Source organism: Lissotriton vulgaris, chromosome 2_1 (assembly GCF_964263255.1).
Source record: "Lissotriton vulgaris chromosome 2_1, aLisVul1.2, whole genome shotgun sequence".
In the NCBI taxonomy this organism is placed as follows: Eukaryota; Metazoa; Chordata; class Amphibia; order Caudata; family Salamandridae; genus Lissotriton; species Lissotriton vulgaris.
Genome location: NC_141687.1, coordinates 1,727,409,413 through 1,727,436,783, shown reverse-complemented (window position 1 = coordinate 1,727,436,783; position 27,371 = coordinate 1,727,409,413). Strand labels below are relative to the sequence as shown.

The following is a 27,371-nucleotide window of genomic DNA, read 5'->3' as shown; positions in this document are numbered from 1 at the left end:
GTGATGGTCTACCACATATTTTAGAACCTTCTGTCGCTTCTGGGGAGAGTTCATGCCCTTAACATTCCACGTCCCTATACTAAGTGGCATGGCAAATACAGACCACAGAACCCGCTTTCAGCACTCCAATTGTCACCCATCCCGCATTCCTCCCCACCCCCAGGCAGAAAACACCCAGGTGCTTCCAGAACATTCGCAGAACCACAACCTCAACAGCAAAGTACGCTCTCATCCGCAGACACACCACACTCATCCCCAATGGCCTTCCGTCACGGGTCCCCCCCCCATCCCCAACAACCCCCAACCGAACCCCTCCCCAAACGATATGTAAACCCAACATTGTACAAAATCAAAAAGAAAAGTGCAGTAACAATACTCATCGAGATCAGTAGGCCGAAGTCCGTAGGAGGCCCCCACTCAAGAAGCAGGCCGGGGGAATGAAGACACTATTCCCCTTGGCCACAGTCGAGGTACTTTCAGATCCCTCGACCAGAAGGCCCGGGCCCCTCCGGCGCCGATCCGCCATTCTTTGGGGATCACGCCGCCCCAGAACTATGCTGTGAGTCGGCCAACGTGGCCGATGCCACCGAGGCGACTGCTGCTCCCCGTTCTTGCAGGCTGGCAGAAAGATCTGGTCGTTGTCTGATGGGGGAACCCCCCACCCTGTGCCATGAAGACGAACGGTGGCGCCGTCGAGACGGGGAAGCCGTCGCGGCCTGCGAAGTCGGCACATCCTCCAGGCCCAAAAGCTCTTTTGCCGCCTGAAGCGTGCGGATTTGAGCCAGGCGATTCTGCCATCTAAAAATGATCCTGAAAGGGTGCCCCCAGGAGTAGGTGATGCCCCTCTCTCTCAGGAACGCTGTCACTGGTCGGAACTCCCTCCGCTTTTGCAAGGTAGATGCAGCCAAGTCCTGATACAGTTGCGGCTGATGCCCCCGGAACTGTAGCGACTCGATGGTCCTGGCCTTGCGTAGAATCCTTTCCTTGATTTGGAAATCGTGGACGCACACTAGAATGTCAGGGGGGGGGCCCCCCGCGCCGTGGCAATCCTACCCGGTGTACTCTGTCCATCTGTATCTCCTTCGTGTCTTCCTCATCTAGGACCTGGAGGAACAGCTCCTGGACGTACCCCCGTAGGTCCCCAGCCTCACCGTCCCACGGCACCGCCCGTATTCGGATGTTATTTCTACGGGAGCGGTTTTCCAGGTCTTCCGTGTGTAGTTGTAAGTCCAAATTTTGCTCTGTGAGGCGAATGATGTCCTGCTGAAGCATGTGGACGTCGGTAGCCACGCTCAGATCCCGGTCTTCCAGGGTCGCCACCCTCTCGCCTATGCCGTACACGTCTCTCCGCACCTCCCTCAAGTCGGAGGCTAGCTGCGCCCTGAGTTCGGAGATGTCCTCCTTGATAGAGGCAAACAACTCTGTCATGAAAGCCTTCGTTGCTGGGGCATCTTCGTCCGATTGCTTCGACGATCCACTCGCTCCAGGGGAGGCCGGCTGCTGAGAGGATTTCGGGGCATTGTCCTTCCCTTGGCCCCGTTTGCGCGGCATAGTAGTCATGGCGGCTCACAGCGCTCTGGTCCGGCGCCACGTGGCCCTGGAGAGCAGCGGGGTCTTTAGGCAGTCCAAGTGCTCGGGAAGGCACTCTCTGAGGCCACCAGGTATGTCCAGCCCCACGCACACAGCTACTCGATCCGTGGGTCCCACCGGAGCCCAAGTAGGGTAAAGCCCAAGAGCCGGCGCCTGTTTGCCTGTGCCCTCCGGGCCTTCTCCTGACACGTGCTGCGCCGATAGTCGCAGGCCAGTTCCGTTCCCTTGCTCCGCAGTAATCTCGCCCGTGCACAGCGCCCAAGCCCCGCGCCTCGTGGTCAAGTGCAGTGGCGGGCTTCGAAGTCCCGATCAGGCGGCAGATGCCAGCCGAGCCAAGCCTGCAGAGGCAATGGCGGGTGGTGCAGAACGTAGAATGCCGCTGATCGTCCAAGTGCCACAGTCAGTGCCAGGAACTGGTGCTTCACCACCCCAAGGGCAGGGGGGTACGATCTGAGTCCGCCGCTAGGTCGCCAGTCCCCTATGTGCAGCTACTTCCAGCCTTCCACCTGCGCCGACGACTTCAGGGCAGATCCAGGGCCCCGCCCATCGACCGCTCCGGGCCTCGATGTCAGGAGAGCCCGGGGTCTCACAGGCCGCGGGGTGCGTTCGATCTCAGAGGCACACCCGGGGTCACACCGTCTCGGCGACCACACCAAAGCCAACCGCTCCGTCAGGCGGACTTCCCCGCCGCTTTTGGGGCGGGTGAACTCCCACAAGTTCGTGCTTTTAGATGCTTTGCTGGATCAGCGCCGGAGCGGCACGGAAAGGCGTCCTACTCCGCCGCCATCTTGGCCACGCCCCCCAAGGCCAGTGTTTTAAAAAGAAAGCCAGCAGGTAGGGTTTTTTCAATGCCCCCAACAGTTCAGCAGAGCCCACTCCACCGGGGCTAAGCGCGGTTTTAAAGCGCCTCTGGGCAAAGGATTGACGTGGGCGGCTCCCGCCGCTAGTGCGCCTGGTATTCGTGGTCCTCCTCTCGGCGGCTGTAGGAATCTAAGGTGCGGCGGCGGGAGGACAAGAGTGCAAGCAGGAAGGCCATTTTTTTAAAAAGAAAACCAGCAGGTAGGGTTTTGTCAATGCCCTCAACAGTTCAGCAGAGCCCGCTCCACCGGGGCTGAGCGCGGTTTTGAAGCGCCTCTGGGCGCGGGAATGACGTGGGCGGCTCCCGCCGCTAGTGCGCCTGGTATTCGTGGTCCTCCTCTTGGCGGCCGCAGGAATCTAAGGTGCGGCGGCAGGAGGACAAGAATGAAAGCAGGAAGGCCAGTGTTTTAAAAAGAGAACAAGCTGTAGGGTTTTTCTCAATGCCCCCAACAGTTCAGCAGAGCCCGCTCCACCGGGGCTGAGCGCGGTTTTGAAGCGCCTCTGGTCGCAGGAATGACGTGGGCGGCTCCCGCTGCTAGTGCGCCTGGTATTCGTGGTCCTCCTCTCGGCGGCCACAGGAATCTAAGGTGCGGCGGCGGGAGGACAAGAATACAAGCAGGAAGGCCAGTGTTTTAAAAAGAAAACCAGCAGGTAGGGTTTTGTCAATGCTCCCACCCCTAAATAAAACCCAACATAGATGTTTGTTAAACATACCAAGTGCCTGCCCAATTTCGGGCAGATCTATGACATGACTATTAGAGAGTTTATGCAAATTAGCCTACGGAAATCTCAGACAGGAAAAAGGTAACTCTCCAAAATGTCCTAAATTATTATTAAAAATTAGATTTAATAAATAGTCTTTGAAAGATTTTTGCAGCTGGTTCTTGTCAAAAGTTACAGATCAAAATTTAAAATCTGTACTTTGGCATTTTCTGGGATTTAGCTACAGCCTTTCCAGTGAAAACAGCTTTTGAGGGCTAGACAGTGAAGGTGCACACCAACTTTATTTTTGCACAAGTTGCACTTTAAAATATCACACATTCTTCCTTGGATGCAACAACTTGGACTTTTGGGTGCCTATAAGACATGCCGATTATTTGTGTGATGTCTCACTAGATTTTGGCCCTTTTTGCTTTGTTGACTTTAGATCTAATTGCACTTATCACCAGCTAACCAGTAGTAAAGTGTCTGTGCTCCCCTTCTAAACATTGTTCAATTGACTTATTGCTAATTTGGACATCAAACTGTACCATCCACTACATTGGCAGGGCAAACATGACTTCAGGTCCGCTATGATTAGCCAGACTACTACAGTGTAAAACCTGTGATGTGACCTTTCAAAACAACTCTAATTGACAAGAGAAAACCTTATTCTCTAATATTATTAGGTCACCCCTAAAAGGCCTTGCAGGACACAAGGCATGGTGTGTGGAATTCAAAGGAAGACATGTAGAAAGTAACGGTTAAAATGCCTTTACATTGACTAGCACCCTGAAGCTATTTTCAAAGTAAGAAGGCTGGCTCATAGGAAAATGATGGAACACTGAAGTAAATAATAATTCTGCTATTTCTGGTCTGTGAATTGTTAATAAATATTAGGGAAAAGTGACTTTTAGTAATGACATTTTCTCTGCCTGAAGCATTAGCTCTCCATCAGTAGCCCATTTGGTACTTAACCTTGATGAGGAGTGGAAACTGTTTCCAGAGCAGAGATAATGGCTTCGGTGTGGGGAGGTATTTTCTCTTCCCCTGACAAGAAGACCAGTTGGGGTGTACCCCAGAACCTAGTTTTATTTATTTATTTATTTTGAGATTTGTAAAGCGCCTGGTGACCCGAAGGCATCCCCGCGCTATAATACTGTAAAATCCGGGACGGGCGAGAACCAGGAACTATTTTGGGAAGAGGAGGGTTTTGAGTCTTTTCCGGAACAACGTGTGGCTGGGTTCCACACGCAGCCGACGAGGGAGTGCATTCCAAGTGGAGGAGGCCTTGACCGAGAAGCGTCGTCCGCCGGTGCGCGCCTTCTTGAATCTTGGGACTGTGGCCAGATGTTCGTTGTCCGAGCGGAGGTTTCTGTGGGCTTTGTAAGGTGTGATCATGTCTTTGAGGGTGGCAGGTCCAACCCCATTAATGAGTTTGTGCGTGATGCACAAGGCCTTGAACTCCACTCGCTGGCGGACCGGAAGCCAGTGCAGCGATTTGAGGGCCGGAGTGGTATGGGCTCTGGGGGGAATTTTGAGAATGAGTCTCGCCGCGGCATTTTGTACGCGCTGAAGTTTGGTCAGGGTGGTTTCAGGAGCACCCAGATACGCGGCGTTGCCGTAGTCCAGGCGTGACAGTATGAGCCCTTGCACCAGAAGTTTCCTGGACAGGGGGGGCAAGAGGGGGAGGATCTTCCGAGTTGAGCGGAGAAGCCCAAAGCATGTGCCCGCGGACTTAACTGCCTGGGTCTTCAAGGAAAGGTCCTGCTCCAGCCAGAAGCCCAGTGTTTTAATTTCAGTCTTGGGCGTGGGGATGTCACCGAAGGAGTCTGGCCAGGCTGAGGGAGGGACAGAAGACCATTTGTTGCCCAGCAACATGATTTCTGTTTTTGTCCCGTTCAGTTTCAGCGCGGATTCACACATCCAGGTATGTATGTCTTGCAGACAGTTAAGTAGGATTTCAGGGTTCTTGTCCAACTACGACAGGGAGACGACGAGTTGTGTGTCGTCGGCATAATTGACTATTTTTATCCCATAGCGGGTAACCACGTCCTCCAGCGGGGCCATGTAGACATTAAACAGGGTGGGACTGAGCGAGGACCCCTGGGGCACACCACGCGTGAGCGGGAGGGGGTCTGAACGGGAGTTACCGTCCCACACCTGAAATGAGCGTCCCGTGAGGAAGGATTTGATCCAAGCATGTGCGGCACCCACAACTCCTGCCTTAGCCAGGCGGTGGAGCAATACACGGTGGTCCACCGTGTCGAATGCGGCACTGAGGTCCAGGAGGATCACTGCCACTGATCCTCCTGAATCCAGGATACACCTGGCCTCCTCGATGACGGAGAGGAGAGCGGTGTCTGTGCCGTGGCCTGGCCGGAATCCGGTTTGTGACTGCCTTAGTATTTTATTCGACTCGAGGAATTGGGAGAGTCGTACATTGACCAGTTTCTCCGCCAGCTTGCTGAAACAGGGAAGGAGCGAAATGGGTCTATAGTTGGCCAAGTCGTCCGGGTTGAGGTTGGGTTTTTTCAGCAGGGCTTTGACGACTGCGCCCTTCCAGGAGGAAGGCACTATGCCTTGGGCCAGGGAGGTGTTTATAAGATCCCTAATGATAGGTGAGGTGCTGAGAGACACAGTTTTTAGGAATCTGACGGGAGCTGGGTCCAGGGGGGATCCACTTCTCATCTTAGCCAGCGTGTTAGTAACCTCATCGAGGGAGACTTCTCTGAAGGAGGACAGCCGCGGGCTGGTAGAGTGGGCGTCTAACTCCACCGCGATGGGGGGGCTGATTGGGGGGAGAGATTCCAATATCCGCGTGATTTTTGAGTCAAAAAATGAGGCTAAGTCCTTACATCTGTCCGGTGGGGGGGCGAGGCTGCGGGAGCAGAGGGGATGTTAAGTAGTTCCTTAACTATCAGGAAGGATTCCTTAGTAGAGTTGGACGCGTTTTTAATTCTATTATCGTAAAAGGTGGACTTGGCTAGTTTGATGGCCGATTTATAGCGTCTAACTGCTGTATTGTAGGTGTCTTTTTTACTATGCAGCCAGTCTTTCCTCCACGATCTTTCCGCTTTTTTACATTCCTTGCGGAGGTCACGGAGTTCCGGGGTGTACCACGGAGCATGACCTATTGGCCTGTCTTTGATCTCCCGATTTTTTAGGGGAATGAGGCTGTCAAGGGAGGCGTGGAGCCAGCCTCTTACTTGGGTGTCGGCCTCGGACGGGTCGGTAGAAAGGCTCGGGGTCGAAGATTCCAGCGCTGTGGCCCAGTCCCCTGTTGAGAGTTTGGCCCACGATCTGTTCATGGAGAAGGTGGGGGCTTTATGGGGTTTCCTGATAGCTCCAGGAATGTTGAAAGTGACAACAAAATGGTCCGTCCATGGGAGAGGTTGGGAGTTGGTAAATTGGAGGGAGGGGATGTTTGAGAACACAGGGTCGAGAAGATGTCCTTTGACATGTGTAGGACCTGAGTTGGCGAGAAGAAGGTCGTGGGAAGCCAGGTCGCTGATGAGGTCGACGGCGCCTGTGTCCAACGGGTCATCAAAGTGAATGTTGAGGTCCCCTGTAAGGAGAAAGTTTGATGAGAGGTGAGCAGAGGAGGCAACAATTTCCAGAAGGGAGGCTGCGAAGGGGGCAAAGTGGCCAGGAGGCCGGTACACCAGAAGGCCTGAGAGGGAACTGGTCGGAGTAAGCTGAAAGGTAAAGAGACAGCTCTCTGCGTCCGGGGTTGTCATTGTGTTAATACGGCCGGATAGGTGTTCCCTGAAAATGATGGCAATTCCACCTCCTCTACCTAAAGGGCGAGGTTGGGACAGGATGATGAAGCCGGGGGGGAGAGCCGCTACCATATCTGCATTGGAATGGCCCGTGATCCAAGTTTCTGTCAGGAAGAGTATGTCCAGGTTTAGGTCGTCAATCAGGTGATTAATATGCAGGGCATGCTTCGGGAGCGATCTGCAATTGATTGTCGCCATTTTGATGACCGGCGGTGGAATCGGGGATTTAGGGAGGTGTAGCTTCGTCGGTTTACAAATGGTGCAGCTGACGAAGGGGGTGTTGGGGTCTTGCTGGACGTGGCATGCGCTGGTTTTCTTGGGTCTGAGGCTGAGTAACTCCTTGCGGGAGTAGCTCAACTTTGTGGGTGACGGGACTGGCACAGAGACTGGCCCTAGGCCCGGTCGTGCACGGACGGGCGCAGACGGGCTTGCCTTAGGCGCGCCTTCGGCGCGCAGACGGCTCTCCCGCTGCGCTCCTCCGCTGCGCGTCCTGTGGTTGCACATTTTATGGGTGGGGAAAGGGGCGTGGCCTCAATGTGGGCGTGGCCTCACTTCCTCGCCGGGAATGGCGGAGCAAGTAGCTTTTTCGAGCGTTTTAGGTCGGTGCAGCGAAGGAGTCGCTGTTCAGGAGCGTCTCTACCCGCTGGAGGAGCTAGCAGCCGGGTGAGTGCACAATTAAAAATACAGAAGGATTAAGGTGACACACAAGTGAAGATACAATTGTTTTAAAAAATGGGCGTCTCCCGGCTTCCGCCTCAGGAGATTAGCAGTTTCTGGCTAGTTGGCGCTGCTGGCGGCGCTTAAATACTGTGGCGGGTGGGCGTGGCCTCAATGTGGGCGTGGCCTCACTTCCTCGCCGGGAATGGCGGAGCAAGTAGCTTTTTCGAGCGTTTTAGGTCAGTGCAGCGAAGGAGTCGCTGTTCAGGAGCGTCTCTACCCGCTGGAGGAGCTAGCAGCCGGGTGAGTGCACAATTAAAAATACAGAAGGATTAAGGTGACACACAAGTGAAGATACAATTGTTTTAAAAAATGGGCGTCTCCCGGCTTCCGCCTCAGGAGATTAGCAGTTTCTGGCTAGTTGGCGCTGCTGGCGGCGCTTAAATACTGTGGCGGGTGGGCGTGGCCTCAATGTGGGCGTGGCCTCACTTCCTCGCCGGGAATGGCGGAGCAAGTAGCTTTTTCGAGCTAGTTTACTTCAAAGGGGTCTCCCCTGTCACAGAATTTTTTTTACGCAACACCAAGAAGGTCTCCAGCATTCACCCTCCCAGTCAGACAGGCACAATCCACAGCAGGTGAAAACGGCCACCAGAGCTTGTTTGAAATTATTATAGAGATGGGGACTCCTCTATGAGGGCATGTCGGCTCTGCACAAGGGTAGAAAGGTTTCCCCATCTTGAACTTTGGGAGTGAGGGACACTGTGGGACTGATTGTAGTAGGGCAATCAGGAATGTGTACAAATGTAGGTAGGCTTACCTCTATAAACATTTGCCTCATTGCTAGGGAGGGGCCAAGAGTAACGCTATCTATGAGCTAGTGCCAGGCATAAATGTGCCATCAAAAGGCACCCCCTACAGAACACTTTCAGGACATGACAAAGAACTGACTAGGACTGAACCAGTTGTCTGTGGACTGAGGACTCGACCATCTCCTCTCTAATACCTAAGCAAAAGGAGTGGATTCCAAGTGTCGGTTTGATGACCTCCTGTGTGGTTACAAAAAAAACAGCGGAGTCTTTTCTGACAATTTCAGCTGACAAGTACGAACTGGACCACACATGGACCCTGCTGGTGGCCTCTGCTGAAGTGAGCCTTGCCCCAAAGTGTTGTTCAGAAGGTCCTGGGACGCTTGACTGTGTCCAACTGGACTTACCCTACCACCACTGAAAACATGGGACTTCCAGACCTCTGGAGGAGAACCGGAACACAATACCCTAGACTTTCCAACCAAGATGCAACATCTCTGGGCTAAGGAATCATGTTTCTCTCACTCAGAGCTTCTCACAGCAGCAAATCAAGTTCAGATGGCATTTGATGAGAAGTCATCGGGACTCATGGAACTCAATATTGGATACAGATGGAGCTTTGCTCCACTGAAGAGTTCTGAGCTCCATCGAGACCCCAAACTCACTGTGGCATAGTGGGAACCGCAACACTAGCCGTCCAACTGCCGTATTACAAGTATTGCGGTCCCACCACCAGAGGACCGCTGCAACCACCTCGGATCTGCAATCCCTCAGCAGTTGTGCAGCTCTCTGGGGCAGCAATATGCTGGCATTGCCACTGCGGCACCCTCAAGCATATTATGACTTTCCAGACCTCAACACTTTTTATGGTGGTTAGCCCCCCATGAAAAGTGTGGTGGTCAGAAAAGTGTAGGGCCCCCTTGTGCCCCTATGCATGGGGGTACACAGGAGTGCATGCAGGGGGGCACATGTTGTGCCCCATGTCTGTATGCACTCCTGTTCCTTCAAAGCTTATACTGTGCAGTCCATGCCGAGCAGGAACAGGCTTTGGGGGTTTGTCAGTTCTGCATTTCTAAGGCTCACATAGGAGCCTTAGAACTGAACCACCACTGGACTGTCAAAGCACCATACGCCAGATATTGAGAAAACTTGTATTCTGGTGAGTGGGGTGCGGGTGGTGTTGGCAGTGTGGGAGTGGAGTGCTGGAGTGGCAGCCCACTTCCACACTGCATGGAATCAGGCCCTAAATATGAAGTTAAGAATCGCAGGTTAATTTAGTGACTTTGAGGGTTCAACCTGGCAAAAGTTGTGATTATTCCTTTTAGCGGAGCATCACCCACTCCAAATAATAGTTACATTTGTTATAGTAACCGAATAATATTTAAAAGAAAGGTTTTCTGTCTGTAAAAATAATTATTCGGACAGGGCTGACAACAGGTTTTTAGGCAGCTGTAGTCAGGCTACACATGGTAGGCCTAAAATCATGTTTTACAGGCTCACTCTGAGGATGACACGACAGGTGTTAGTATACACAGGTGGCATCTAACTTGCAGGCCCTGAGTATATCTTCTACAACATATGCTGAGGACTTTTAGGCGAGTTAGCTAGATCTTTTAGGTAAAGCCAATTTAAAAAATGTTTGAAGGGGTTATTCGGACAGTTTACTTATGCTTAGCAGTTCAGCAAAATCGGGGTTGGTAAAAGACTTACCCCTCAGGTGTACAATTGTCTATATGAGGTTTGCTATTCTTTATGTCACCTCTTCTGTTCCCCTCATTTTCTTCCTACATTATTTTTAACCCTGCCGCATATTTTGGCCCTCCCCTGCTGCACAATTCCAGTGGCCATGACTATATTATGAAAAGTGATATACGTATTTTCTGTAAAAGGATACATCATTATTTTAATCATTATAATGTCGCTATCAATAGGAGTAATTAAATCAATTCACAGTTAATTTTTTGCTTGATATTATTTATCATTGGTCAACATTTTTAAACTACAATTATAGTTTATCTGGCATTCTACTCCCAGGTCTGCTTGCTATAACAAGTCATATTTACAAAATTAAAATACATCATTCAGCAATTTAGAGCATAGCACGAGTGCTTTTTGTAGCAGGTATATGCTTTTCTATTGAGTGCATCAAGTTATAGTGAACCTTAGGACATGTATACTTACGGCACACCGTTGACATAAATAACGTCTCCTTTTATCTCTATCAGCGTCCCAGTGATCTTCACAGAGATTTCACTGATGCTGGGAAAGTCACTCTGCTGAGAACGACGGAGCTGGATGTGGAACAGCTTGGTGGGTGATTGGCAATGCGAAGCAAAACAATAATTGCAGAGTCCCGGGAAGCGGAAGATCATGCTGTCGAAGGTCCTAAAATGATAATTCCCCCAGGTGCTGCACACTCCAATGATTCTTGGAGAAGGCTCAGCTGTGAATTGAGAGCAATAAGTTAGAATCCATTTCAGCCAGATTGGCATGCTAGAGAGTTTGATTTAACAGTAAGAATTAAGATGTGGGTTATCGCAGGAGGCTAGTTTGTAGAAGATCAAACATTAGTATTGAACACCTTGTTACTTGACAAGATGAGACATTTTCCCTTGGGTCTAATGATAAGGAATCACATGCGACAACCTATCCTTTCCTTTCCTCCCGGTTACCTGATGATTAAACTATCAAAGCCCTTTATTATATTTTCTTTGGATTTGACTATTTCTTTTTGACAACTGTAGGAAACAAAGACAAACGTTTACAATTTTTACATAACTGGGATGCATAGCATCATTAGTCCATTCTCCCTGAACATTCAGTGCTGCATTGTATGATACTTGTCCTTGCCAAAAAATACGTTTTTCTTTTTTGGACCTCGGAAATTTCCTGCATCAACAACAGAGAGTGAATACAACATTTATTATTTATTTATTTTGAGATTTTTAATGTGCCCACTATCCAACATCAAGGCGCTAAAGATCTGAAAAGGGTAAACCCATCACCTTCTTCAGCATTGATATCAATAAATATTATTATGAGGAAAACAACCATGTTTTTTACTGTTTCCTAAATTTATTCAATCCTGATTCTCATCTGAGAACAGGGGGAGTGCTGTTCCACAGCCTGGCTGAATTGTTTGAAACTGAGGAAATGTACTGTCCAGGCCATACCTGATATCAAATGGCGCTGAGTACTATTTAATGAGAGTCTGTCAGATAGAACATAGGTCGTACTGTGATTATCAGCTTTTGAACAAAGGCTTTATAATTCGTCCGATGTGTGACTGGCAGTTGCTGACGACCAGCGAAATACGGCCAACGCGCTGAAACATAAAATTGATCTCCTTGACTGTAGAGAAGATTCATTTCAAAAGTCATTGCTATTTGGAACAATGGGACAGATCTACAAAGCTTTTTTGAGGTCTCAATCAGACAAGCCTGTTCGCGACCGCAAAAAAGCTTTTCACCATGTACAAATGACAAATTGTGATTTAGGGCCACATGCATCAACCTATTTAGGAAGTGCAAACGGTGCAAATCGGTAAATTCGGCCGTTTGCGATTCCTAAATAGGTTTTTGGGATGCATCAAGTATTTTTGGCAAAATCGCTATTTTTAGTGAATTCCAAAAATGCGATTGCTTTTAAGGAATCGCAAATTTGCGATTCCTTAAAAGCAATGCATGATTACTTTTAAAATTGCAAATTTGCAAATAGGGGGTGCAAATTACCACGAGGGTTAACCTCGTGGTAATTTGCGAAAATGTATTAAAATGCACAAAAATGCATTTTAAAACACTGTCATGTTTCAGACACACATGTGTGTGTGAAACATGCACTTCAAAATACATTTCAGGGGTGCAAATTTGTGATTCTATATTTTGAGATTGCATTAAAGGAATCGCAAATTTTGCGATTTCTTAAATGCAATGTATGAAGCACCCAAGTTGTGCGATTTCTCATTAAGAAATCGCAAATTACCACCAACTTGAAGTTGGTGTTAATTAGCGATTTGTTTCACAAAAGCCCTTTTTTGCATTTGTGAAGGTACCATGTGGCGCACATACATGCCCTTAGGGCATGTATGTGCTCCATATGCGCACACATGTGAATTTCAGGGGTGCATCAGGGTGTCCTTATGACACCCTTGAAATTATTCTCAATTTGCGATTCTCAAATTGTGAATCGCAAATTGAGAATAACTTTACATTCATTCCTATGGGCCTCCTGGCCCATAGAAATGAATGGGAAGTTATTTGCAATTCGTAGTTTGCTAATCGCAATTAAGGAATTTTAAGAAATCGCAAAAAAAGGGTTTTCTACATACATACCAGTTTGCAAATCTCAAATAGCGATTTCTAAAATATCTGCCCCTTAGTATTCCTAATGTTAGCACATCTGGCCCTTTTCTCTATACATTTTTTTTTTTTAATTATGCTGTCCGTTTTAATTTTTGAATAGTAGGCAGTGGTCCATGGAACCACTGCCTGCTCTAAATGAATAGTATTATTTTATTTCTGAAATGGGAGAAGTGTCCCTTGGGGACCCTTTTCCCTTTACAAAAGGGTTACCACCAGCTTAAAACTGGTGGTAAAGTATTACTGTTTTACGTCCGGAATTCAGTCGCAAAACAGTAATGCATACATGTAAATGTAAATGTATTGGCATTTATATAGCGCACTACTTACCCGTAGGGTCCCAAGGCGCTTCGACCGCTGCGAAACCCTTCCTGGCTTCCCTGAGAGATGGTCCCTTAATGGGTATCTCCAGGGTGAGACCAGGAATCCCCGGCGGGCTGGTGGGGCCGTTAGTGAAGATGAGGCAAGCTAATGCCCAGAGTTGCCGAGTGTGATCGCTGATCAGAGTGGGCACCGAGGAGAGAGAATTATCGAGTCCGCTGACCCTGGTCCAGAAACCTGCCACGCCGGGAATCGAACCCTGGTCCCGGGCCGTCCTCTGCTCTCGGGTCTGCCGCCTCTAACCAGTGAGCCACACTACTTCACTGTACTGATTCGGTATTTTGAAGGGACACCCTAAACAAGCCACTTCAAAATACTGAATCTGAAACGCAAAATGAGAATCAGTAACAAGTTACAAATTGCATTTTGTACTTTTGAAAAAGCATTTATCTCGTTGCATATGGCCTGATTTTGTTTGCAACTAGAAAAATTCTTTCTACATCTGGCCCTTACTGTCATTTGTTTATCATTTGCCAGGATAATTATTTTCCCTTTTAAAATGTTGGTGCTGTTTCTTTTCACTTCGCCATCTGCACATTCATTTTATCACTTCTTCTTGTCATATGTATGAAATTAAATATTCATTATGCACATTAAGATTATTATACATTTTTTACATTTTTGATCCTCTCCATTATATTCAAAGGAGTTAAATTTACATTAGTTAAACGAATAGAATCACTAAAACAACATTCTAGTTGGCAAATAAACTAGTAAAAATTTGCAAGCTAATTCAAATAAATAATAAAAGGTAATGGTTATAATTACATCAAGCCATAAAAAAATTGAATTTACGGTTTAGGAGTTATACAATAACAAATGACCACAGAAAGAGTAGGCCCCGGATTCACAAAGGTTTAGCGTTGAGAAAGCATTACTTTTGTTATGCTAACCCAGTACTTAACCTATTTGGAGGTTAACATACCAATGCTAATTGGTATTAGTGTTGGTTTTTATAGAAAAGTAACGCAAAGCAGCGCAATTGCTCCCTTTTTCATTACTTTGCTTGAAGGGGGAGTAACATGGGTGGTACATGGGTGTTCCCATGAAACATCCCATGCTTTTTGATGATAAACCCTATCTTTTAAATTGGTATACAGGGTTAAGTACAAATATTTAGTGGCGCTGTAAAGCAGGCATTAAAAGTAAAAGGGGCTTACTATCAATGAAGTGGCGAAAAGAGGCGATAGCCGTCTTGGCTTATCGCCTCCCTTCCCACTTCAGAAACCCTAGGCTGCACCATATTAACAAGGATATGGTGCAGCCTAGCGTTTCCCCCGCGATGGCGATACGTTTTACAACATATCGCCAGCGCAGGCACCCTTGCACGGTTTCTTCATGTACAGGAAGGGACGCCTGACTGTACATGAACATACCTAGGTATTTTGCTTTTTCCATGTGTGCTGCACAAGGCAGCACACATGGAAAAAGCAAAACGAGGAGAAATTAAGCATTTCTCCTCATTTTGCCACCTTAAGACCAGGATTTTTCTGGTCTTAAGTTCGGCGCTGCGACCTATTATCACCAAGCTTGACAATAGGTGGCAGCGTCGACTTCAATGGGTGTTGCGGTCGAACGCCCACCGCAACACTCACTGCATGCCCACTTTCACAATAAGTTTATCGTGAAAGGGGTCCCATTATCAAGGCAGCGTTAAGACAATTAATGTGCCTTACCACTGTCTTGATAATAGGGCGATAAAATTATTGCTGCATTATTGGCAGAAAAGTGCAGATAACGCGACGATAAAGCACTTGATAATATGCCCCGCAGTGTTTTATTTCTCCTTTGTTTTCTGACTTTGCATATCTGCAGCACTGTGCAGCACACACACAATGTAGGAAAAGCTTTGAAGTGTGTCTAGGCATAGTATTTTGTACAGGATAGTTACCCTTCCTGCACAAAACCTAAGCTAGGCTCAGGCTATGCATGCCTGAGCCTAAGCTAGGCTCATGCATGCACCCTAGTACTATCGATGGCACTAAGGTGTGTGCCTGGCTCACAACAGCAGAAATCAGCGCCAGTGCAAGGGAGAGGGGAAAGGGATTGTCATATCTCTGCGAATATGGTGATTTCTTGCACTCTACCTGTCATGCAACTCAGCACAGCCTCTTTGGGGGTGCACTGCGTTCGATTAAAGTTTTCAGAATCTGGAGTCTAATAAATCAGTGAAGAAAGTCAACTCAATCTCATGGCTTCTGTTTTATTGGGTCCTGAGTACCATATGTGGCTGCCCGGCAATGTAGTGATTCTGCTGGTAGAGTGATTTTCTGTTGATGGATATGCACAAGATCCTGTGAAGTGTTCTCTGTTCCAGTGATGCAAGTTCAGTGACACTGTTCTGGGGTCCACTAGCTTATGGCAAATGTCAGTGATATTGTAGTCTTAGAGAGGGAGCATTTTCCAAGCATCTTTCAAGGTATATGCTTTTGCTGGCAATGAACTGACGTTAATTTGAGTTCCATTTATTGTTAATGCTTTGGAAAATTTGGGTTTACTTTTCATGAGGAGAGCCACTATGTGAAGGATGGCTGTTGCACTGAGAAATATGAGAACTAGGTAGTAGAAAGGGCTTCTAAAGTTGACACAGTACATATTAGAATAGTCAAACATAAGTCATTATATTGTATATTTAATCGTTTTTGACCCCATGAGAGAAAGTTACAGTGCAAACTGTGGCATTTTTAGGTTGAATATTCACTATTCCATGGAAACTGACAGTTTAGGAACGGAAGTGACAAGGAAATTGTGTGTCCTCCACGAATTGCACTGGAGCATTTTAGTGGGGTCCATCTGTATTGACTAGTTTGTCAGGCAGTGATAGGGCTTACAACAGAGAGCTTGGATGGATGGCTGAAATATGCCTCAGTCCCTGCTTGCTCAACATTAACCTAAGTGACTCCTGTAATACTAAAAAGAAAAAAAAGTTGCAAGGGTATGCAAATTTACAAATGGCAACATGATCTTACTGACCTATTGGGATAGTGTTTCCACCAGCTTAGTGTTGTTACGGTAAGAACATAAGATTGATGTTGTGCTCAGTTGTGCAAGTGAGGGTAACAGTGATTTGCAGTGATTCATGGTATATATTAACATCACTTCTAAATGAGAGGTCATGTTGGTTAAAACTAAGGTTGGGTTGAAAATTCCATGCAGAGTGCCAGCCAAGTTCCACCAATTGCCAAATGGTGGAATTTTGCTCTTATTGGAGCAACGCAATGATAATGGGAACAATGCGAGACTCCAGCAAGCAAGCTGTTGAGCACGTGCAAATGAGATTTGGTGTTCCCAAGCACGATTTTCAGTTGCTAGGAAGCCTTTCAGCACCATTTTCTTATATGGGTAGATATAAGCAGTCGATTTGAGAGGGCTGGCTTTCCAGTAGATTTTCTTCTCAAGAAACTGAGAAATCAACTCAAAACATGTTTTTTAAGTACCTATTCTACACAAAAGGATGGTTCAAATATGTTTTTAGCATAAAATACATTTTTTTATTGAACTTTTTTGTAAAAAGGAAGGAAGTGCCATAGAGACTTTTACTTCCTATTCCTGTCCAGAAGGCTCCTCTCAGTGTTTTGTTCATCCTTCGGTCATTTTAAAAAAAAATATATATTTTTTATTTATTGATTTTTTTGTTTTATCCTGTGGTGGTGGGAGACAGGTTAAGCAAACAAACATAAATCTTACATAATTTATACATGTATTTGTATTTTGAAGGGAAAGGATCACTTTCTTCTTTGTCTGCAATCCCAAGGGCATAAACCATTGGTTTCGTAAGGATTTTTTGTGAGAAGTCAAGTAAGGTAAGAACTTTTGAATACATTTGTTGTCTGATGCAGGGCATGGAGCACCTTTTATTTTAAGTTTTTTTTCTTCCATTTTTATATTGAATTGTGGTTGGCCTGAAGTTGCAAAAGTGGCCTATTTTGCATCGCTATGCATTGGCAATACATTAAACAACTGTTTCTGTGGTATATATTTTTTTAAAACATCAAATTGATTTAGGATTGCCTTGGATTAATGGCAAAATTTGTTTTTTTTGTATTCTTCTGCAAAGTATTAAAGTATTTTAGTCAGCTAATTTTTGGATATTTGGGAGCTTACATAATTTTTGTTCTGTGCAACGCTGAATTACTGGTAGCCTTTTCTTCATTTTTTACCATTCTTACTGTATTTGCTGGACAAGGAGCCATTTTAATGTGTGAAAAAACAGCAAAGGGCTGGCTCTAATCAGTAAGGCTGAGCCTAATACTAAACCAACAAAATGAAAATGCCAGTACTGATATGCATAATAAAGCAACAACTAATGACTACCACAGATCTGAATGAACAATCAGAAGAGGGGATTGACTCATTAATAGTATTTTATTCAAAGTATTTACAACATTTAACTTGACTTTTTTAGTTTTTGCGAAAGAATTTACAAAAGGACATGTAGAACGAGAAAATATGGAATTACCTTACAAGCATTCACTCAAATTTCAGACATATCACTCGCAACCACAGCAATTGTACAACACTTCCAAGGGAAAGAAAAGGGGAAATTTTTTTTTGGGTGAAAACAAGTAAGAGCAAAAACAGATACCAAGATCTACAAGTATTTACAAAGCCGTTTCAATTGACTATTTTATATGTACATTCTTACATATATATATCGAGTTGTAGGGGATTCTCTTCAGGGCATGCGCATGCGCGAGTGAGTAGTGCCGGTAGAGACGCCGTCACAGCGCTCAGATACTCGGATTAACGAAACGCTCGTTTTCTCTTTCATATATAAACCCTCTACATTATTATGGAGACGGCTAAACCTTGCTTTAATTGACGCGTTTCACTCGCAGTCTACAAATTCCAACCCATCGAACAATCTATCACAATGAGTGTTTTGATTGGAGAATTATTTATAATAATTAGAAAACTTTTTTTGAAGATTTGGTTTCTTCATTGCTCTATCCGAGGCTGTTTACCGTTCAGTCCGACTTAAGGATAAGACATCAGGCACCCATCACATTAGTTTTTTGATCGTCAGTTGAGTATCCCTGCAGTCAACTTATTCCCGAGCCGCTAAGAAAGAGGACGTGACATTAAAGGGCGGTTGGGTGACTAGGTACAATTTAGTGCCACAAAGCGAGGACTTCTCACAACAGGACACTTTTACCACTTTCAATAAAAGGAACGCTCACGGCCCTGAAGAGAATCCCCTACAACTCGAGTGGGATTCGAAACGCGTAGGCCTCATTTTACCAATCTACAGTAACTCTTAGGCTTCTGATTGATTGAGCCTGGAGTACACCAGTGTACATTACCACACAAAATCTTTTTGAAAATTCAGAATGTGTTTGTAAATATAAGAATGTACATATAAAATAGTCAATTGAAACGGCTTTGTAAATACTTGTAGATCTTGGTATCTGTTTTTGCTCTTACTTGTTTTCACAAAAAAAAATGTCCCCTTTTCTTTCCCTTGGAAGTGTCGTACAATTGCTGTGGTTGCGTGTGATATGTCTGAAATTTGAGTGAATGCTTGTAAGGTAATTCCATATTTTCTCGTTCTACATGTCCTTTTGTAAATTCTTTCGCAAAAACTAAAAAAGTCAAGTTAAATGTTGTAAATACTTTGAATAAAATACTATTAATGAGTCAATCCCCTCTTCTGATTGTTCATTCAGATCTGTGGTAGTCATTAGTTGTTGCTTTATTATGCATATCAGTACTGGCATTTTCATTTTGCTGGTTTATTTTTATGTGTGGCCAGTGTGTGTTTGTCATAGGCCCCCATTTTAGCTTTGTTCTCCAGGCCATTTGCTAGAGTGGACATTTTTTGTGTGCATTTAGTGTGCTTTTTTGCCATAGGCCTGTATGTCTTCTTTGTTGTCCATTCCTTTGCCCTTGGTGGCCATGTGCCCTGTGGCCATTTTGTAGTCAGTGTGCTTTGCTTTTACATTAGGCCTGCATGTGCTCTTTGTTGTCCATGCCTTAGCCCCTGGTTGGAATATGGCCGGCGTCCACTTTGCTCTCAGTGTGCTTTTTCTTTTTCCATAGGCCTGCATGTGTTCTTTGTTGTACATGCTTTCTTCCTGGAGGCCATGTGCCAGGCAGGCATTTTATGTAGCCAGTGTGTCCCATGTCTTCTACCTTTCAAAGCCATTTTGTAGAGACATTGATAGAAGCGAGTGTAATGTGTTTGAGGACATTCATAATTGTCATATGTAGGTACATTGTTTATAAATGCATTTTTCCCTTTTCCCCTTGACCTGCTAGCCTAGCATAGGATTCACATAGTCCCTAGGGAGACCAGCAAGGATTATTCCACTTCCCCTGTACACCCTGCCTGTCAAGGGCATTTCATAGGCCTAAGAGGCATATTAAGTTGACGTTATATTTCTTCCAGTTTTCTTCACATCAAAACATACATATTGAACAATGTACACACAGTACACCCTCATGATTCCCTCTAGTCCCACCTTGTTTGTCTCCACCACCTTTCCCTCCTGCCTCTAGATGGTGAAGACAGAGATTGCAGTCTCTAGTGATGCCATTTCACTGATCCCTCATTGGGTCGTCCTCAGCCAAAATCACTGTGGGGTCCCTCTTGTCATGGTGTCATTTGCCTATTCTTGAAGTCTGTGAGATATTCTCCATGGTCCCCAGACTTTGTCAGTTGGTGTACACCACTCTCTCTGCATCCATACATTGGTTCATTTGCTCCTCCCACATGGTTCTTGTAGGTACGTGTGCCTGCAACCATGTTCTAAACAAATCTCTCTTTACTGTGGCAGAACCCAGTGTGCAAACAGCAATATCTTTTGAGGAATGTCAATGGTATTTGGAATGCCCAATATGATCTTTTGGGGTATTCTGGGTATATCCACACTCATCAATGCCTCTGTTTCTGTTACTATGTCCCCCCATTATACGCTCACCTTTGGGCAGCTCGATATCGTGTGTAAGAGTGCACTGTCCTCATAAAACCCACATCGGAGGCAAGTGGGACTGTTAGTCCTTGCCATTTTATGTAGTCAGGACCTATGGAAATAGGATCTATGAAGGATGTTGGACTGATCAACCTCATTCGAGCTAAAATAGTGACTTCTTCAGAATACCTTAAGCCAGCCTCCCAGACAATGTCTACTAGGGGCCCCACGTCTGCCTCCGAGTTCCCCAGGAGCTTCCCCAGATTATGTGGTGAGTTGGTTGCTTTTATTTGCACAAGAGACTTTATCTGACACACAGCACAGCCAGACAGAAGGTCAGCAGTGCCACTCACCACCTGAGTACTCCTCTGCTTCCAAGCTAAGTGTAAACTGCCAGACCTAACAAATAATTTGAAGTTGTCCTAAAGAAGGGTGTTCCTGTCAAGGAAGTGGTCAGTGTGGAGGAGAAGAAGAAGAATATTGCCAGTACTGATATGCCACCCTCCCTCACTTTCAGGAAACATGGTGTATCTGCTGTACCATCCTTTGGGCAGCAAAAGGCTGATAGCAGCTATCCTGCATCATCAACAGCACCAGCTCAACCTAAGGCTATGCCCAAACCTATATGTCTGCAGGTGCAGCCACTGAAGTCATAGCAAGGAGCAGGAAGTCTGAACATAATTTGTCTCAGCTGCAAAGTACTCAATTATGCCAAGAAAGTGGAAAATGTGCCACACCCAGCAGCAGTTCCTCTTGAAGTAGGAGCAATACAATAGGTTGAGCTTCCTGCTAAGCAAGATGTTACTCTTCAATCATTGGTTTCACGATCTCTAAAAAGAAATAGAAAGGATACTCCATCAACTTCTCCAAAACCTCCCAAGTCCTTGACCTGCCCAGAGAGATGAGGGAAAGAAAAGTTCCTGAAAGCTTTTAATGATGGAAAGTAACATTGCTGATGACAAACCAATCATTGTCAGAAAGGAGGGTGGCTCAGAGGTCACCAAGATGACCCCTCCTATCCAACCTGATTATAGAGATGTTATTCCACCACCACCAATGCCGACTTCCATATCTGTAATACTCCCATTGAGACATGCATCCTCTACTACCACAATTGAAAAATGCCTTAAAGAGAGGCAGTCAACACAGCTACCTACCTCCAGTTCTTCAGACATTGGCAGTGGCAAACTAAAAAAGTTCTTCTCCCAGTTTGGGAATTCTTTACGATTAGCAAGCAGGAGAATATCATGGCAACATGCTCCATTTGCCACAGAAGTGTTCCTCAAGGTTAGGTAGGGTTGCAATACAGTACTGGAGGCCAAGCGACTGGTCTGAGAAAACATCACTCACTTCAGTGGGAGGAGCACCATAAAAAAGTAGTTGCTGGAGATGAGATAGGGGAAGCAGCTGAGTGCACAGTGAAAGAAAAAGAAGGTGGTCATGAGAAAAAGAGGATAGTGTACCAGCATCACCTGCACCAGTAACCTCCTAATGGTGCAAGACTCAGATGCAGACACCTCCGCCACATACAGGGATTCCCCCAATACGTACCTTGAGTCTACCGCCTCCAGGTTCTCTATGAAAGTCACCTGTGTCAATGGCATCACAAAAGAAAAAAAATTCAAGTTTCTATTGCGAGCATGTTTAGGAAGGAGGGGTCCTGTGAAAACAACCACTCAATAGTATATTTGTACCACAGGAAGTTGACCAAAATGTTAGCGTTGGGCCTCCTCCGTATTTTCTTTTGTTGAAGGAGTGTGATTTTTATAATTTGTGGCGCCCATCTGCTTGAAATGGGAAGTTCTCAGCCAGACCATTTTGCCACAGTTGCTATTCCAGCGCTCCATCATGGAGCTGCAGTTGGTTGGCCATGTATGCTGCTATTAACACTATCCGCCTGACAACAGACAAATAAACCAGTTGTCAAACAGCTGATTACATGTGTATCATTGCACACTAGATCTCTTTTGTGGGGATTTGGTAACAGCTATCTGAAGGTTTCAGCTCTGAAGAAAGTTTTAAGAGCGTTCAGCAACATGCACTAGTAGCGATGATTGCCACGGAGTAATCTCATCTAGCTGTAAAAATCTTGATAGAGCTTAATGGCAAGGTGTTTCAATGGGTTTGACCTAGAAGTCTTGGAATTGGATTTGTTGCAAGGACAATGTCAGTAATATAGTCATGGCCATGGCAGATTGTGGGTATTTCAGGGTCCTGTGTATGGTGCACAAAAGTAACCTAAATCTACAGGACTTTCTAAAACAAGAAGACATAGTCAGCAACAAACTGCCCACCTGTAAAAGAATCTGCTCTCATTTCAGTCATTCTTTTAAAGCCCAGAAGCAATTTGAGGATCATTCAGAATGCTAAAAGAGTAATGGTTAAAGCCCTCATACCGGAGGTGCCAAAACATTGGAACTCAACCTACTACATGTTGAAATGTCCATTCAAGCAGGATAGACTGATCATCAACTATGTCCTTCAAAGAGGAGGAGATGCAACTGGGAAAAACATTACTATGGATGTGGACAATTGGGGGCTATTCAAGTGACTGACACAAATGGTTCTCCCTTTTGAGGTTTTCATGTTGTAAGTCAGCAAGGAGGACAGTAAAATTAGCCAAACAGTCTCATGCTAATGTTGTTGCATCTGCTACAGGACCAGTTGCAAAAGGGACTTTTCACTTCACATGACTTGGATTGTTGAACGCCTGAAAGTTAGAGGCCCAAGCAGAAGTGATAATAAGGTTCATCAGCAAAACCAGCAACAAAATAATTGGAGCCAACCTCAGCAATTGCTTGGTTTCAAGTGGCAGGGCTTATGTCAAGTGCAGAGGAGAAGGCAACAGAGGTTGAGCAAGTAACAGTGGCAATGACCATTCAGATGATGCTCCAAGACCATCTGAATTACCCAAAATAGGCCTTCCTAGATGAAAGCCCATTAGTCTATTGCAATGGGAAGATGTGACAATCGTTAGAGGTCATCAGGCTGGCATTAAACTATCTGGCTTGTCCGGTAGCCAGTGTGTCATCTGAGCGGATGTTCAGTGCAGCTGATGCAGTTGTCATAGTCAGAAGGACCAGCCTCTTGCCGCAAATTGTGGCGCGATTGACCATAACAAAAACAAGCCAATACTTCATACTACAAGATTACATTGCTACTGAAAAAAGCACAGGAAGAGGAAAAGGGTGATTGGTCAGACTCAAGTGTGTTAGCTGATCAAATTCTGGGAGATCCCCCAGAATTTGAGGATGAACTGTACTTCTCTGACTCTGACTCTGACATTCATTTGTATCAAACTGCTTTGCAAAAAAAATATAGAAGAACATGTATATATCTGGTGTCTAGCTTATGCAGCCCCATGTATTCACATCTATGGAGTGGAGTTGGACCAATGTGCACACCTCTCCATTCATGTAAAGGAGATAAATACATTGCTTCCCATCCCTATACGTTTTTATTCCCTAGCTGGGCTGGTAGTAAAGACCATTAATTATAGAAGAAAGCCTTTGTTTGATGCTTCCATGGGAAAAGAGAAAATACAATAGACAAATAGGCAACACCCTTGGAACAGGTATCAATTGCACTAATGAGTGATATATTGAGTTATTGATGATTTGTATGGTGTCTGGGAGTGTGATGTTGAACTAATTTGTAAACTTGATATGTAATGTGTATGGCACAATTGATGATTCACTGTAACTTACATGGTTCACTCCTTTCTAGTAGTTCATTATTTAACAAACTATAAACAATGTTTACATTATTTTGCTCTTTTTGTTTATCAACACTAAGGTGACTCGATCTCATTTGGGTTGGGACTCGGGAGTCAGGATAATACTACCTCAACAGCCAGAAGAAGGAAGTGACAGTGCCTAGCTAGTTCAATGCAAAGCTACATGCTCAGAGGCCTTCTCTGTCCTATGGACTGGAGAAGGATGCACTGAGTTGGGAAATGCTGAGTAGTGTACTAGCTTATATGTCCTACTCTCATTAAGTGGTTGTGGTGTGGGGGAACAGTCTCTGGACATGTCACACGATGGACGTACACAGCAAAATATCAAGACTTGACCTATCGTCCATCAAGACTTCACAGGAGATCCTGCAAGTGACCAACCAATACCCTAAAATACTAACTCCTTCCTCTGTATTAACAAGTTACCCTAGGCAGAAATCGCCCATCCAGAACTGGAATACTACTCCCTCCCCTAACGCCCCCTCCGTACCCATCAGATCCAAGAACCCGCTATCTCAAACCAGACATTCTCTCCCTCCTAGCCTACAACTCCTCTCAATTTGTCAACCTAGTCAGACTTGGAACCACACATACTTCCTCACCAAACCCTCCTAGAGCTATTAATCACAAGCAAGTCATTTCAGAGCCTATCCAAACTATTGCACCTAACCCGCATAGAGCTCCCAGACACAACTCTAATGCCTTAGACATTGCTAACTTTATGCAAGTTCCCATTACACAGCCTACTCTCACAGACTACAAATCACACCTGAAATGCATATTGTTCAACTGTAGATCAGCTGTGAAACACCTGACATGCATGTTGTTCAACTGTAGATCAGCTGTGAAACAAGCCACGGACCTTGCTGACCTCATCCTAGATCAGGAACTTGACTTTCTAATCCTCACAGAAACTTTGCAACTCCTCAGGTTCTCTCCTTGACATCCAAGTCCCTCCGAGCCACAATTCTCTCATCCTGTGAATATCTGTGCATAGACATCATAAGCAAACCTAGACCCTTATGCAACCGAACAAACTATGGAAACCATCTCGTCCAACTTGGGCCTCCATTGCCCCCAGATCTTCCTGGTTGACTTCAATCTACACTGGAATAGCACAAACGATCAGGCGGTGAATAGTCTCAAAAACTTCCTAGTTGACCTCAACCTGACTCAATTCTGAGACAGCCCAACGCACAACTTAGACTTGACTCTCGATCTAATCATCTCCTTTCAACTGGAATTTATTGACCTTTGGAAATGGTCATATCATCACTATATCACATTCCGAATCCTAGAAAGATGGAACACCAAAAGATTCCAAACATAGAAACAAAAATACTGGAAAAGAACGCTGCAAAATGCAAACATAAATGAGCTCATATTTAGTTGCAATCTGTTCCTACCTTCTCCTGCGGGCAAGTCCAATGTCCACGAAATCACTGAACACTACATTGCATTTTGCTCTCACTTGCTCAAAGTGGAGCATACTTTTCTTTTACACAAATGGAGCTGGGTGTCAGCAGCTCTCTGTGTGTAAAAGCTATGCAGGCTCTGGTAGGAGGCAGGAAGTGGGTAGGGACTGTGGGGGCATTCAGACTCCCCCTGCGGCCACCAACAAGGAGGCCTGTACCCCAGGGGATGTGGTCCCTAGGGCCAAAAATGGCCCTGGAGGGAGGCCACGATTTCCTGCTCCCGTTTCTTTAAATTTAAAAAATGGAAAAAGGGGCAGACCCAGGGGGATAGGGTCCCTGGGACACAAAAAGGTCCAGGGAAGGGTGGCCACTCAGCACCCCCTTCCTAAAAAAGAAAAAAAGAAAATCTGGCAACTAGCCAGAGGACGCGGACCCTTTCTCCACCACTCTGCACATGAAGCTACTAGTTAAAAAACATTTTATAGCTAGGAATCAGCATTTAAAGAACCTTAGAAAGTCAAAGAAAAAACAAATGTCACGGGAACATTATGTAACGGCCATGTCATGATTGTTGTAATATATGAGATCATTAGAAGTGCATTGTGGTGGTGTGAGGAACAGTTTGCTCAGCTAACTATAACTGCTGAATTTCTCTGGCTTTTATATGAGTGAAACCAGAGCCTTACTATAATGTCTCTGCAAGTTGTTTTGTATGAATTTCTAAAGTTTTCTTCATTCCATTTTCTAACTACAACGTCCCTGTAACATACATTTTTTTCTGTGAATTTCTAAGGTTTTTTAATTGCTAACTACTAACTTGAACTACTCTGTAACCTTTGATTTATCCAGCGTTTTCCCCATGTTAATTTCCATAGGGCAGTCGATTTCACTTTAAGCCCGAATGGCTGAATGGATTTCCACCAAACTTGGCAAAATTGTATGGACTGGTAGCCCGATGTGCCTTTGCTATGTCTCAAGATATGTGCTCCAGTGGATTTTGAGTAATTTAGGTTCAAAAAAATTATATAAATCTATAGGCACGCTCCGGTGCGTGCACCGGGTAGCGCACCAGGCGCGACACGCAACTTGCGCGCGGAAAGCTGATTGGCTCACGAGTGTCTGTAAACATTCGAAACAGTCCGGAGCGGCCGCCATCTTGTGTCTCGGTAGGATCGAGACACAAGAGGTGACATAAAAAAAAGGGAGAAATTACTATAAGGGGCCAGGGTAGAACCCCTCCTGACCCCCTAGGTTTGATGTGGGGGCTAAAATAGGGTCCCGCGGGGCATTTTAAAAAAATATTTGTTTTCGATTTGCGCGGGGGGAGAGCCCAGTACACGCACCGGGAAGCGCACCCGGAAGCGCACCGGGGAACGAAGCACGGTGAAAATCCAGGGCCTTATTTATGAAGGCCTTGCGACAGTTTTGCGCCGCCTGTGCCTCACTTTTTGTGACGCTCCAGCGGTGTAAAAAAATGCGCCTCGTTGCGCTATATTTAAAAAGTCACGCATCTAGGTAGATGGGTCACTTTTTAAAACCCTGCGCCACATTATACCTGCGTCAGGTATAATGTATGCAGAGGGGGCGTTCCCCCGCAAAAAGCTTCGTAATAGTGACGCAGTGAAATCTATGAGATTTCACTGCATCACTTTTAGGATGCTGTTGCGTCAAAATCTTGCGCCTGCCTCACAGCAGGTGTAAGACTGATGCAATACCTTTCACATGGTGCTTTCCCCAAGTGAAAGGACGCATTACTGTAGTTGCGTCACTTTTGTGACGCACTCCAGCGCCTCATTGCGCTATATTTAAAAAGTGACGCATCTAGGTAGATGGGTCACTTTTTAAAACCCTGCGCCGCATTATACCTGCGTCAGGTATAATGTATGCAGAGGGGGCGTTCCCCCGCAAAAAGCTTCGTAATAGTGACGCAGTGAAATCTATGAGATTTCACTGCATCACTTTTAGGATGCTGTTGCGTCAAAATCTTGCGCCTGCCTCACAGCAGTTGTAAGACTGACGCAAGACCTTTCACATGGTGCTTTCCCCATGTGAAAGGATGCATTACTGGAGTTGCGTCAATTTTGTGAGGCACTCCAGCGCCTCGTTGCGCTATATTTAAAAAGTGACGCATCTAGGTAGATGGTCCACTTTTTAAAACCCTGCGCCACATTATACCTG

At 45.7% G+C, this 27,371-nt stretch overlaps 1 protein-coding gene across 1 annotated transcript in view; it reads right to left on the bottom strand.

The window, feature by feature from the left end:
* LOC147733201 (mucin-2-like) overlaps positions 1–27,371 on the bottom strand; it is a 1,190,401-nt gene that overhangs the window by 1,068,165 nt on the left and 94,865 nt on the right. Inside the window, exon 3 of the mRNA XM_086957735.1 lies at positions 10,574–10,835. Coding sequence (XP_086813861.1) covers positions 10,574–10,835 — 262 coding nt within the window. The remainder of the gene's footprint in view (positions 1–10,573; positions 10,836–27,371) is intronic.